Source organism: Watersipora subatra, chromosome 3 (genome assembly GCF_963576615.1).
Source record: "Watersipora subatra chromosome 3, tzWatSuba1.1, whole genome shotgun sequence".
NCBI classification, from domain to species: domain Eukaryota; kingdom Metazoa; phylum Bryozoa; class Gymnolaemata; order Cheilostomatida; family Watersiporidae; genus Watersipora; species Watersipora subatra.
Window position 1 is genome coordinate 2,360,038 of NC_088710.1, and position 15,410 is coordinate 2,375,447.

Here is a 15,410-nt window from a genome sequence, read left to right on the forward strand (position 1 = left end):
TTCAAAAGGTCAGAGGTCATACAAGCTCTTTGCAGGTGAGCCTCTTCTTGTCCCTGTTTTCATGGTAAACATGGAAATTCAAATCAAAGGAAACTATAGCTGAACTTTAGTTGAGTTACAGATATTATCAATTTCTGTTTTATTTCTGTAAGTTTAAATAAAAAGTTTATTTAAATAATTTCATCTCATGTACCATTTGCAACCCAATTGAAGCACTTTAATAGTGTTGATACTTGTATCAAGCCATCGGTGGTTATAGAGTTTTATTATATTTACAGTCGTGTATCACTCAGGTGCAAAGACAACCGGTGGTCACTATCATACAGATGTCTATCACACAGGAGTACAGAGTTGGGTGCGCTTTGATGACAATTCAACTAGTTTAATTGAAAAGAGTGAGGTATTCAAGTCGAAACATCTTTGCGTTCCGTATTTGCTCTACTACAGGTGCGCCGATAGCAAATAACACACAGGAGAGGTTTAAGAATGTACAAGGATACTATACCTATTATCTTTGTCTATTAGAGAGTCAGCGGGCAGCATCCGCACAGTCTCAGTAATTATTAGTAAGAGACATTGATAGTTATTTTAGCCATCTTGGTATATGTATGAGTAGATTCTAGATCAGCTGGGTGCCCAAATATGGTATCACTGACACTTTCATCCAGTCATTCATATTTATTTTTCCTGGACATTTTATCTTCTAAGAGACATTTTTGTACATTTTAGCTTTTTAGTATTTCTATGAGTAGACTCTAGATCAGCTGCGTGCTCAAACGTGGTATCACTGACACTCTCATCTATTCATATTTTAATGTTTCCTTATATTTATTATATTATTTTATGAATAATATTATATTAACTGTTGGAAGTTTAAATGAATACAATAAATTCTAAGAGTTGGTTGGTGAAGAACTTAAAACTGCTTGTATCATGCATCACGGTTGTCATTTATCAACATGAAGACATGAGCTAGTAACAGAGTCTACTTAATGCTATCAATATATATCTACTATATCTACAATATACTACTACAGTGTGTAACCCGTGTTAGATATCTGACCAGTGTAGAAGGAGTGGGTGTTGAATGTTGTAAGTTTTATTAAAATAGATTTACTCATCTTACTCTGCACACAAGCTATCGGTATTTGTATAACATTCACGGTTATGTTCTTAGGAGTTGTCTGTTCTATGCTGTTATATTATACTACTTGCCTACAGAATAGGAGACCAAAGTTTCACAAAGGATGTTCTCTCAGGATGCAATTGTTATGGCTGAGTCTAAAATATTAATTAGATAACGGGATAAACCGTAAAATGATAGCATTTCCTGCTTCCTCACATTTATTTAAAACTGTTATTGAAATGAACCTAAAATTAAGATTTGTCTACTCTTGTTAAAATAATGAAAACTATTTTTAATTTTATTCCTGGTTGAAAGAATTTGGTTACATAGTTTTAATCTATGCCAAGGTACACCAAAAGACAACCTGTAAAATTGACCCAACAAATTAACAGTTGTAATCTTGCACGTGCTTGTAGAGAGAATGTAGAATGGTGTTTTATATTGAAGTATTAAAATTTTGGCACTGCAATATATCTGAAGCCTTAGTACCTGTAATGCTGACTAACACCAACCCTCCCATAATACACAGTGATTTTATTAAGCTCTGAGTCATATGCTAGTACTGGCAGCAAATGAAAGTCGGATTGATATTAAGTACCTTCTGCCAACATTTCATTATTTTATCACTTTATATTTGAATCTCAATAATCTAAACTATAATATCAAATAATTATAATATCAAGTAATAATTAATCTTATATATTCTTATAGTAATAGTTTACGCTATCAGAGTAAATAAATTGATGTATGACATTTTAAATTTGAGTAACAATGCCTTTCTATTCATATATTCAGTCTCTGCATTGCTGTAGAAATGTATTAATTTGACTAATGCATTTGACAGTAAGCGTCCACCAGGCTTGATGCTGTTGGATACATTGGAGTGCAAAAATAAATAATAAAATTTTAAGAATAAACGAAAAATATACTAATATGAATAATAGAACAATTCTGTTACATAATTTTAGTTTTAAATTACTAAAATTATCTCATCACTGAGCAGACAGATTAAAATCATTAATGAGTCACTTTCTCTTTAAAAATTAAACTGGAGTGCAACAAAAGGAGCTGTATAAAATGTAAAGCACATGTGACCTTGTCTCTTTAGCAAACTATCTTATCTACAGTCTTGTCTCATCACAGTCTTGTAAGGTAACATAAGTAGTTCTCCCACTGTCATGACTATGATGACAGACTGAGCAGGTGCCCAGACAGTGTAGGCTGTGTACCTAGGGTAGGTGCACAGTAGGTAATGCAGTAGGTGCTCTCTGATTTACATTTACTCTTTAAGCGAAGAAATGGCCAGAGGTCCTATATACTCTTGATAAAGCCTTGCATACGTCCCCATCACAATGTGCATAAAGAACTAGTAGAGTCACAAGCTAGACATCTCAGCAATCAGCCAGCATCTAGGAAATAGTAATTTATACATGACAAAGTATCAACAAATTATTATGTGTTTGACCATTAGTTGGGTACTTTGAAACAAACAGTTATGTACTGGCACGAGAAAATTGCTGGAAAAGTTTTAACACTGTCTCGGTCTGACTGCAGCAAAGCTAGATGATAAAGTTTCACATAATAGACATCTACAGTGTATCAAGACTGAATAGCGAGTCTTTGTGTCCATGTCTATTGAAACAGATAAATTAGTAGAGAAGGAAGTTTGTGCTCAGCATACAGTAAAGATGATGTTATTATTATACACAGCCTACTTTGAATAAATAAAAACTTGTCATGTAATATTAGCTCATATATCCTAGAAATATTGATTGTAATCGTTAGCATTCACTATAAATCATGTTTTGAGCACTCTGATGGATAAGTAATGCTATGATTGGTCATTGGTTAGAGCACCTGCTGTAGAGTGTAACTTTTTGACAGGCTTCATGTTAAATGTCTCCAATTTATTAGAGGTAGTGAGTGGAAGGGCAAAAAAGCCACATAAGTAATAACTTCCAACTTATATGAGTGCATGTGTACTTGTAACAGATACTTATAGACTGTCTACAGTTCAGATACCATTATTATTATCATTATCAATGACTTCATTTAAAGTGATTGTTTCGTCTACTACAAAATAGCAAAGCAGCCAAGCCTGTTTGTTATATTTGTACAGATGTAATTGATTGTAAGGAGATAAAGAAGATAACTCCAAATTGCTTTGAAATGTTCTTCTCCTTTTCCTTTTTAAACAGGAATTTCAAGCCTTGAATAGGTCAAGAGATTCATATACGTATTCCATTTACAAACAGAAAATGTAGGTTTCTTATGAGAGCCATAAGTTTAACGATAGTTAATATATTGAACAGAGTATTTTGAAGTATAAACCAGCAGTGAAAGTCTTCTAGTATAACGTACATGTATAAAGTATTGTGAGGGGTAACAGCATAACACAGTTGTTGTTTTTCACAAATAATAATTAGGAAAATTAAAAGCGCATTCTATCTATTGTAACTTACATTTGTAACTTACCCTTATAACTTACACAGACTGAGCTCAAAAGTTATAGTAAGAAATCCAGCCATTTTGGATTGTAAAGGATGAATCTCCCACATCTCCACCTCAACCTCTCTTTCTCGTCTAAACCACAGTCTACAGTAACAATTATTAGGCAGAGTATTTCTTTTACTAATTGCTGTGTCAAACAGGGCTTGATATGAAATTGATTCCTGTCTATTTGACTTACAAGACTTTCTCTGTACTTATATAGTACTTTTAAACAATTCAATTATAGCACATGTGAGTGCAGACCAAGGTAAAACTATGGTACAACCTGCAACTAAGTGACAGATTGAATCCCATCCAAAACCTTGAACCTCTCTCAAAGAATGACAGCGTAATCAAGTGTGTTTAGCTTTACATGATAATTATTAGTTCAATGGTTGTCAGCAGCTGTTTTTTAATAAAAATGAGTTAACAAATTGAGTTTGTTCTCTAACAAAAACAACTCAATTTAAAATAAAACTAGGATAAATTTATCATATTAACGTAAGGAAGCTCATAATAAACATATTTTTACTGATAAGTTAATTAAAAATGTATTAAACAACATTCTATATTTATTGTAAGTTAGATAACTAACACTAGTATATAGGAATGTCAGAGGGAAGGACTACTACTCTAATATTGGTGTCAAACATTTGAAGAGTTAATATGGGTGAAGATGCTTTTATATTCAGACTGTTAATGCTATGCATGTTCAATTATTGATACAATATCTGAGTCTCACTAAAAGTAGCTTGATAGATTAGACTAAGGTTCTATGGGTAATGAGGGTGCTACCATAACAACCCTACAGCACTACATAACCAGCTGCTATAAATGAGTATATAAACATGCTTTCTAATCTGTCACTCAGGTTTGTACACCAAGTAGAGTTAGCTGTTAGAGCATAGCATAACTGGGATTTGTCCTCTCTTTCAAAGCACTATTTATTGTGTGTTTATTTATCCATATTTATAAATCTCAAAGCTTGTCTGTACGTATGTCCTTCGGTATATACTGTATGCACACGCTAAATATGCACTTGTTTTTATCCTTCATTTTTTCGTCAGGTCATTCTATTAGAGCGGGTCTGTGAATTATCATGGTCCGCCATCTTCCTAAACAACTTTTACTGTTGAAAACATGAAGCTTCTGCAATTCATTTTCGGTAAAGGCTAATACTTTTCACACAAACAATTGTATTATCTTGAGTAGGAATAGCCTCTACATTCTCTCACTATTTGGTCAGCCAAAGTACCAGACAAAAACAGTACGATATCTCATTTTTACATTTGTACCAGTATCGAGAGGTACTACTATCATCGTATTCAAAGTTTCGATGGATAGCTTCTGATGGAACAGTAACCTTTTTGATACACACACTTCTTTGCACGGATAGGTATTATTAATTCTACATAGTCAGGATTTTTATTTTGTTTTCTCAGTTCATATTAAGTGTATTATTACCTAATCATCTTTTATTGTAATCGTAGCAAAACAGACCTAATTTAGCTATTACTAGCTAATTATTTCACATCTACATTTAAACACTTTTATAGTTGTTTTACTTTGTTTCTTAATTTATCTTACCTGCACAACAAATTTTCCTCATGCTATAAAGTTTGAAAGATACAGTAGTTTGAAATCCTTTACAGTTGTTTTATGTTTTCTCCTAATTTATTTAAACTGCACAAAACACTTTTCTCATGATATAAAGTTTGAAAGTTAGAATGGTAACTGCTGTTACATGTATATTGTGAATACAAATTAGTTTTCTGTGCAAAAACTTTTATTACCCGGGCAACGCCAGGCATTCACCTAGTATATATATAAATGTAAGTGTTTGTTTGTCTGTCTGTCATCGTTCGTATGTCCAGTTTATAACGATTAGTTAAAATACGCACGCTTGCAGCCTCGTGAGAGGACATGATCTGTAATGATTACATGCACAATTATTCCGAAGAATACCAAGGTGTCTACATGGTTTAGTGGTAGTACGCTTGCTTTCACATCCGTGCATCTGAATGTATGAGTTCGATCTCTGTGAGGTACAGCTTTGTTTTGTAACATTCTTAACTAGCTTCCGACAGACACGGCTCTTATTATAGTAAATATTTTATAAAGAGTCGGCTAATTGTATAATAATTTACTCAAATTCATCGGGTAAAAAAACTTAGCCCATGGCGACTACATTACCTGCCACTGTCTATAAGCTGTTTTAAATCTTTGTATCTTTGCGAATTTTTAGCATAAGAAGTAAGAAACACTTTTCAACAATCTTTTTTAGCTATACCTCAAGCTGACAAATATTTGAATTATGCATCGGGTCAAACACACAGAAATAAACGAGCACCTTCATTTAAAAGTTACAATAGCAAATGTTGTATATGTTGATTAAAAATAAATTTTCCACGCAAAGACCTTTTTATTACCTGTGCAACGGTGGGTATTGAGCTAGTATGTCTATATTGTCAAGTGTACTAGCTACTCACCTAATATACAAAACTCAATGTCTGGTCTACCATCAGATAGACACTGGTTACAGAGAGGCTCGATGTCTTTTATCTTTGAACCATCTTCATCAAGAATCTCCACTCCTGTCACATCCAGGTGCTTTAGCTTAGGTAAAGCATCAATAAGGTCGACCAGTTCTGGAATAATCCGTAAGGTTCTCTCAAAACATGATGAATACCTAGTGGTATGTTCTAGTTAATATACTTATGGCTCTGCTGAGAGATTACGACTGTGTTGACTCACTTTGAACAAGGCATTTCTTTCACCCTTATTACCTCACTTATGTTCTTCCTTTTTAAAGACATTATACTTCTAGATTGTTCTGAAGCACTATACATATTTGTCTCAACAGTTCTGAATAACAAATGCTAGAAACTGGAGGAAGCACTGACCATGTTCATAAACACTTCCTGTTCCTCTCATTCTCAGCTTCTCAAGCTCCTTCAACTTCACAAGTTCCTCTAACATTCCTGGCTGAAGGAAACACAACATTCCTGATTAGGATCCTTGTTTAAGAGGAACTACTACTATCAGCAACTAGTACAGACTATATGACTAGTACTTAGTACAGACTATATAACTAGTACTTAGTACAGACTATATAACTAGTACTTAGTACAGACTATATGACCGATATTCTTAACCTGCGTAGTCACTTACCACAAGCGTGTAGTTTACATCCAGGTGTGTGAGTTTGGGCCAGTTACGAAACAACAAGAAATGGAGAGAAGCATCTAGTTTGCTATCATATTGTAGTTGTAACTTCCTGAAAGTTAAATTATGGCATCTGTTGATGTCTGATCGTTTTCTTATAGAATACGAGAAAGGATGAATTATTAGATGACTCAATGCTAGACACACATAAAATCACCGTACTGTAAAGGAAGTTGTGAAGAATAACAAATCCTTACTTTATCTTAGTGCAGTTGAGCAGCATGTTTTCTCTGCCAAGTTTACAATGTACTAGCTCTTTGCATATTGATAGTTCTTCCTGCAAAGAGATCAATTTATATGATTTTTGGTTGTACCAGCCTGTAGCCGCTACATGATACAAGCAAAAGTTACTAGATCCATTTATATGACATTTGACCTTAAGACTTTGGCTCTCAACTTTACAACAGCAGTGTAATACCAGATAAACAAAATGAAAAAATAATTACAATAAAAGATTTGTTGATGTTAAAAACATTAAACACAAAGAGAGGAGTTGTCTTCCCAGAAAAACCTGACAAAGTAAAAATTTAGGCAGGTTACTTCTAAGCGTACGTCTATGTATGAAGGTCAGTTTATAGTTATGCTAAAACAAACTACTAGTAAAAATTATTATGTTACTTGAATAAAACATAAATGTTACTTGAACGAATTAAAAGAAAGTTTGACCTACCAGTTTAGGAGCTCCAGAAAAATCAATGAGAACTTTACGAGGATCTGAAATAGTAGATTTAAACCAATAGGAGCAGAAGAATAAATAAATATACACTACTACAGGGTAGAGCAGCCATGGATTACTAACACATTCCTAGTCATGACTCTTGGTAGACTAACATGCTCCTAGTCAGTACCCTTGGTATACCAACATTTTACTAGTCAGTACCCTTGGTATATTAACATGCTCCTAGTCAGTACCCTTGATATACTAACATGTTCCGAGCCACCACCTTTGGTATATTAACATGTTCCTAGTCAGTACCCTTGATAGACTAACATATTGCTAGTCAGAACCCTTAGTAGACTAACATGTTCCTAGTCAGCCCCCTTGATAGATTAACATGTTCCTAGTCAGCCCCCTTGATAGACTAACATGTTCCTAGTCAGTACCCTTGGTAGACTAACATGTGCCTAGTCAGTACCGTTAGTAGACTAACTTGTTCCTAGTCAGTACCCTTGGTGGACTAACATGTTCCTAGTCAGTACCCTTAATAGACTAACATGTTCCTAGTCAGTACCCTTAGTAGACTAACATGTTCCTAGTCTGTACCCTTAATAGACTAACATGTTCCTAGTTAGTACCCTTAGTAGACTAACATGTTCTTAGTCAGTACCCTTGATAGACTAACATGTTCCTAGTCAGTACCCTGGGTAAACTAACATGTTTCTAGTCAGTACTGTTAGTAGACTAACATGTTCCTAGTCAGTACCTTTGGTAGACTAACATGTGCCTAGTCAGTACCCTTTGTAGACTAACATGTTCCTAGTCAGTACACTTGATAGACTAACATGTGCCTAGTCACTACCCTTTGTAGACTAACATGTTCTTAGTCAGTACCCTTGATAGAGCAACATGTTCTTAGTCACTACCTTTAATAGACTAACATGTTCCTATTCAGTACCCTTGATAGACTAACATGTTCCTAGTCAGTACCCTTGATAGACTAACATGTTCTTAGTCAGTACCCTTAGTAGACTAACATGTGCCTAGTCAGTAAAGTTGGTAGACTAACATGTTTTTAATCAGTACCCTTGATAGTCTAACATGTTCCTATCGATCACCCTTGGTAGACTAAATGTCCTATCTTCATCTACTATATAAACTGCAACCGTTGTCTGTGTGATTGTGTGTCCGCCTTATAGAGTACCATACTTTTCGAACTATTAGCCGCTACTAGGTATCTAGGGCGCATTAACGGGAATTTCCTGTTAGTGTGCCTCTATACATAACCTATTCATCATTTGCCGCTTTCACACAAAAATGACATAATAATCACAACTCTATGGCTTTCTTTTAGCTTCATGACAGGCGATGTTTTTTTGTCTTCGACGTATTAGGGATAACTTGTTTTCGGCAAAACGATATCGACAATAGACTCTCTTGATATTAGAATTTGGCGATTCAATTTTATTAATTCTGTGAAACACGATGCCGTTTTTGTGAACCTCTATTTCTGGCTTTTCTTAAGGTTCAATTCCTAAATCGCTGTTAAGGTCACTACTTTTCACGTGGACAATCGTATTATCTCGAGTAGGAATAGCAGCTAGATTCTCTCACCTTCGATCAGACAAAGACACTACAATATTTTATTTTTACATAACATATCGTCATACCAGTATCGTCGTATTCAGAGTTTTGATGGATAGCTGTTGGTGGAACTGTAACTTTTTATACACACACTTCTATGCAAGAACTGTTATTATTAATTCAACATATTCACGAATTTTATTTTGTTTTCTCAGTTCGTATTAATTGTATCATTACCAAATCATTTTATACTGTAATCGTAGCAAAACAGACTCAATTCAGCTATTACTTGCTAATTATTTCACTGTTCCATCTAAACCTTTATAGTCATTTTAGTTTTAAAATTTATTTGACCTGCACGAAACATTTTTCTCATGATATGAAGTTTAAAAGTTGTTTGACAAAGTAAGTTTGAAAACCTTTACAGTTGTTTTAGGTAGACTGGCAAATGTTGTTATACGTTAAATACAAATCAATTTTCTGTTCAGTTTTTTGTATTAGCCAGGCAACGCTGGGTTGTACAGCTAGATGTATTAACTTACACATCTTTCCTTTTAAACCTAACCAATTAGTTTTTCGTAATTAATTTCACATTTTACAACAAACATTTGTAAGATTTATCGTGTAAGATTGCAAGTATCAGTTATTCTCCACTTTCTTATATTTACATACTTTGAGAAATATATATATAGATATATATATTTAAATTCTCTTATTACATTTATAAACTTCTTATGACTTTTGAAGTTAACAACATAAGTTTTTTAAAGTTTGTTTCATCGTTGTTATTATTTCAACTTGCATACTTTTAAACATAAATGGAGTATCGTGTTTGAAGTTAAAACATTATTCATTTTCCTATCACTGTTATTATTGCTTTATTAGTTTCCAATCTTTATTATTAATATTATTCTTTTATTCAACCATTTTTGGCAGACATTGTTCTAATAAAATTTCAACTACAAAATACTATGATATTCTGTCATATTTTTAGTATCGTCGTATTCAAAGAATTGATGGATAGTTTCTGGTGGGACAGTAACCTTTTTATACCCACACAATTTTATGCAAGAATTGCTAAAATTAATTCAACATATCCATGAATTTTATTTTGTTTTCTCAGTTTGTATTAATTGTATCATTACTATATCATATGTTATTGTAATTGTTGCAAAACTGACTTAATTTAGCTAATACTTGCTAATTATTTGAAATTTACATCTAATCCCTTTTACAATTGTTTTAAATTTTTTAATTTATTATACTGGCAGAAAACCTTTTCCTCATGATATGAAGTTTGAAAGTTACAGTTGTTTGACAAAGTTTGATAAACTTTACAGTTGTTTTTATTTTCTCTTAAATTATTTCAACTACACAAAACACTTTTCTCATGATAGGTTACCTATCATGTTTTCTCATGTTACCTATGTAGTTTGAATGTTAGAATGGCAAATGTTGTTATATATGTGAAATACAAATAGATTTTCTGTGCAAAGACTTTTTTATTACCCGGGTACAAGTACAGCTTATGGTGTGAAATGTTAAAAAATACTTTACCAAAGTTGTTTTCTCGCCTTGACGCGGATTAAAATTTACATTAGTTTATTTTAATGGGGAAAATTGTTTCGGATCTCGAACTTCTGGAACTGACTATGTTCGAGAACTGAGGTTCCACTATACGTTATCAAAAGATATAGGTCGCTGAAAGTTATGAAATTTTAAATTTACATTGGTTTGATAACCTTTACAGTTGTTTTATTTATTTTTAAATCAGTTGTCCTGCACAAAACCTTTTCTTCATGATACGAAGTTTGAAAGTTGTAGTTGTTTGAAAAAGTTTGAAAACCTTTACAGTTGTTTTATTTTCTCTCTTAATTTATTTCAACTACACAAAACACTTCTTTCAGGATATGTAGTTTGAAAGTTAGAATGGCAAATGTTATATGTTAAATACAAATCAATTTTGTGTGCAGACTTTTTTTACTACCCTAGCAACGCCGGGTAGCACAGCTAGGCTTGAGGCCGTGGTATCACTCGGGGATGCGCGGGAGACCTTTTTCGCCCCGAGTACAGTGAGTCTCCAGGTGCGGCTTTTCGGATGAATGAGTTGGCGAGTGCGAGGCAATTGATTGCAAAGCAATTGAGTGCTAGGCGATTTATTGCGAGTGAAAGGCGATTGGTTGCGAGACGATTGGTTGTGAGTGCAAGGTGATTGATTGCAAGGCGAGTGCGAGGTGATTGATTGCAAGGCAAGTGCGAGGCGATTGATTGCAAGGCAAGTGCGAGGCGATTGATTGCAAGGCGAGTGCGAGGCGATTGATTGCAAGGCAATTGATTGCGAGGAGAGTGCAAGGCCGATTGATTGCGAGGAGAGTGCAAGGCCGATTGATTGCGAGGCGGATGCAGGTCGATTGATTGCGAGGCGGGTGCAGGCCGATTGATTGCGAGCCGGGTGCGGGCCGATTGATTGCGAGTGCGAACCGATTGATTGCGAGGCGAGTGCAAGAGCGCGGTTTTCAACTGCTCGGCGGGTAAAGACTGGTCAGCCGAGGCGGGGGCTCAGCGGCAAAACTGCGTGATCGTCAACTGCAAATATAGCTGGGTATGAACGGATGCATGAATCCAGACACATGAATCTAGAATGTTTACTAGATTTTACATGCATCTAGCTGTAAGACATATTGCCGATTTCCATTGTTCTCCCCAACATTGACATGTATAGGTACATGCATACTCTGATCAGGACAAAAATTTCAGTAGACTGCATATTTGGAGTTGTTTTACAGTATGAAAGACAACTCTCAATAAACCTTACGCTGCACGTGAATCTGTTCCTGTAGGCGGGTAATACAGCTAGTGTATATATAAACAACATCAACCAGTATGAGAGTTTTAGACCACTGACTGTAAAGTGCATTAGTACAAATAATAGCATGAGTTCCTTACCATGTGAGAAGTATCCCTTAAAAATAAATTTCTTCAAGTGAGGGCAATTCAGAGCAACATCGACATTTCCCATGGAGACTTGACACCAAAACAACTCTTTTAAATTAGATCCTATTTTGTCGATCAGCGATGCCACAACCTCAGTCTAAAATGAACTAACGTATATTTTGTTTGCATTATGCTATACGCAATTTATTTATTTAGGAAATGTATGCGGTAAGAATAAGTACATCGATATATTTATATATACCCTAGGTCACTAATGTATTCGCCTCATCTAACTTTTGCGTTTTCGCGAGTCATCTTCTCGCGAAAATTTAATGAGGGAAACAAAACTGTCATAACGAACGAGCAAAAACGCAGAATTAAATAGCTTTGTTTATTGATAGTCCAAGAAACAAATGGCAGCAAGCGATCAAATTGCGTTATTGATCTTGGCCACACAATTCTACCTGCAGTTTACAATTACAAACTAGTCCCAAATTGAAAAATCTTTCCTACCGGCGAACCGAACCTGAGGAATCTAATTATGTTTGTTCTACTGCATTTATTTTCACATCACTATATTTTTTCCATCATCAGAGCTGCGAAATTAAGTTGCATCGAAATTTTACTCTGTATGCTACTCACGAAACTAAATACTAGCGAAATAAAAGTGTCCTAGGGTAAATATTTCTCAAAGTTTGTGTGTATATCCGGCTATAGCTATTAAATTCTTTGTATCAGGATTTCACATCGTGATGGATTTGAACTCACGGATACTGCAAGCGCAAGTTTTAAATCCTCGCGCTCTACCACTGAACTATATACATTGCATATATATATTGATCAAAGCCATTACCATATACCATATAGCGTAAACACACACTAAATGACGTATTATTTTAGTATTGCACCCAAGCGTTACGATGCCCTTGTTAAGAAATATTTTCAGCCTAACTCTATGCAGCACGATGCTTCTTCGTCTTTTTTTTTGTTAGGGCTTATTTCTTCCGCCACACGATATCAACAATAATTTATCTCGAAATTAAAATTTGGCGAATGGTGTACCGATTATATATGTTATTAAAAGATATGCGTTGTTTGCAATGGCGAGTTCGGCATTATCCGTTGCGGTGAAAACCAATTCACAAACAGATAAATGATAAAATTTTAGTTTAAAGTTTGAAATTTATTGAAAATACATACTAAAACTTCCTTCAAGTATGTTTTTAGTGAGCCAAATTTGTTTAAGTTAGATTTAGCGTTTATGTTACACGCCTGTCTTAAAGGTAAGAAGTCTTTCCGTAGTACATTGTAATGTTATATTATCTTGGGGATCATAACCACAAAATGCACTGAAGTCATTGTAGGTACCTATATAGTTACTAAGGTTAACATATTGTTTTGCTACCATTTTTAAGGATGATGATGATTTTTACCAGGAGATAATTGCATTAGATAATTACTATAAGCTTTTATACCACTCTATGTACGTCTATAGCCTACGATATTTTCGCATGCCAGCAATGGCACGTGAAAATTAGCATGCCAATTTTTGCACACCAACACTGAAATGAACTAAAATCATATAATTGTATACCAAATAATTTTTCATTGTAATTGTACCAAAACAGACTATATTTAGCCATTACTTGCTAATGATTTTACATTTACATTTAAGCACCTTTACATTTTTGTTTTTCTTTCCAATTTATTTCAACAAAATACTTCTTTCGAGTTATGAAGTTTGAAAGTTACAGTTGTTTGACAACATTTGAAAACTTTTACAGTTTTTTTTATTTTTTATTCTAATTTATTTCAACTAGACAAAGCACTTCTCTCATGATATGTAGTTTGAAAATTAAAATGCCAAATGTTGCTAATGTTAGCAAAAAACTTATTTGTTGCTGATAAATAAATTTTTTACTCAAGACTTTTTTATTACCTGGTCAACGCCGAGTAGTACAACTAGTATATATAAATCTCAGTGCTTGTGTGTCGTCTGTTATTCTGTGATTCTGTTATTTGGTCTGCCAAATGTCATATTATGTGATGTTATTATGTGATGCTTGTATTTAATGTCGGTAACCTTATACCCAAGATAGGGATATAAGCTATTAATAGACATTTTTGCCATTTCCCATTGCTTATTGCCGACTACACTATGTACCATAGTTGTACATTATTTATATTTTCTCTGTAAGATTAACATCTGTCTCTGTATACTGTATTAGTCCATGTCTCTACATAACGTTTCCTGATGTAGTATTTCATGCTATATATTCTTATTTTCACACCACTTTCATATGGTAACCTCTCTAGTTTATACTTTAGACGTGCTAATGGGGTTACCAACTTTTTGATTTACCTTAAACTGTTTTGATACTGTTGAAGGTGACATTAATCTATTAATACAAGATGATCCAATAAGTAAAAAACACTTATCAATTTAGAGGTTTTTATTATAATCATATCACATTCCACAGTATCTTATACCAATCTTTATACACTTGTTCCAATGTCTCACTATTGAGCATTGTTGATCTCTATTTCTCTTTCATACACTTCCTGTTTGAGGGGTGAAACAAATAGTTAAGGCCCCACAACTAATCGGAGCAAATATAATGGCATAATATGTGATGTTTTACCCTAGAAGGTTCTCCTGTTAGTAAGGTGAGTTTTTGAACATTTGTCCCATCCAGGGACCATTTAAAGGGTCTGTCTGAAACTCCCATAGTGAGTTGGGTAACTTTAGGAAAGGCAGTCAGCAGTTTGAACAGTCTAAAAACATGAATCAGTTTAAACTACCACCTGAATACACAATGTAGAGTAATAAGAGATGACAAACCTTACTTAGCAGCAGGATACTACGCACTATTCTTATTGCTCTCTAGAATGGAAAGATTTCCAATAGGAGAACTTGTACTAGTTCTATTGTTACAATTATGACTGGTATAAGTTGAACCTCATGTTTCACTTGTTCCTCTATTCAAATGTACTGTATCTTGAGAGTATTATATACATATGTACTGTATTTACTTGTACGTTACAAACACATTTACAATGCTTATTGCTTAACTTATGAGCTACAAATCATGTTTTGATAATAATTAGGAATACTAAAAGTATACTGAATTCAGCAGAAGGTTATACAAGTTAAAATATATAAGGAATTATATCGCACATATAAAATACTCTGATGATGAGGTAACAGGGTGGTTATGAGTAGCTTTAGTAACTTGAACTGTCAGCACTTCTCTGAGACACTAGTGCCTTCAGGAGATAAAACTGTCAGCTGACTAGATTATAGTATAGAGATTTTCTCTCAGAAGAAACCAATGCAAGTAGTTTTGATTATTAGTTTTTGTAATATCCAATCTCATCATTTATCCTCTACAC

General features: G+C 34.1%; 1 protein-coding gene across 2 annotated transcripts in view; it reads right to left on the bottom strand.

Annotated features, from left to right (window-relative positions):
• The window catches only part of LOC137390055 (F-box/LRR-repeat protein 7-like), a 78,576-nt gene that overhangs the window by 51,932 nt on the left and 11,234 nt on the right, over positions 1-15,410 (bottom strand). Inside the window, exons 8-16 of one of the 2 annotated variants that reach the window (XM_068076298.1) lie at positions 14,660-14,792; positions 12,030-12,174; positions 7,512-7,555; positions 7,039-7,118; positions 6,788-6,893; positions 6,520-6,601; positions 6,106-6,264; positions 3,602-3,721; positions 2,116-2,535 (exon numbers count right to left, since the gene is read on the bottom strand). In XM_068076298.1, coding sequence (XP_067932399.1) covers positions 3,633-3,721; positions 6,106-6,264; positions 6,520-6,601; positions 6,788-6,893; positions 7,039-7,118; positions 7,512-7,555; positions 12,030-12,174; positions 14,660-14,792 — 838 coding nt within the window. In that variant the 3' untranslated portion in view covers positions 2,116-2,535; positions 3,602-3,632. Of the gene's footprint in view, positions 1-2,115; positions 2,536-3,601; positions 3,722-6,105; positions 6,265-6,519; positions 6,602-6,787; positions 6,894-7,038; positions 7,119-7,511; positions 7,556-12,029; positions 12,175-14,659; positions 14,793-15,410 lie in introns of those variants that run through there. The other variant, XM_068076297.1, reaches the window with a different exon arrangement.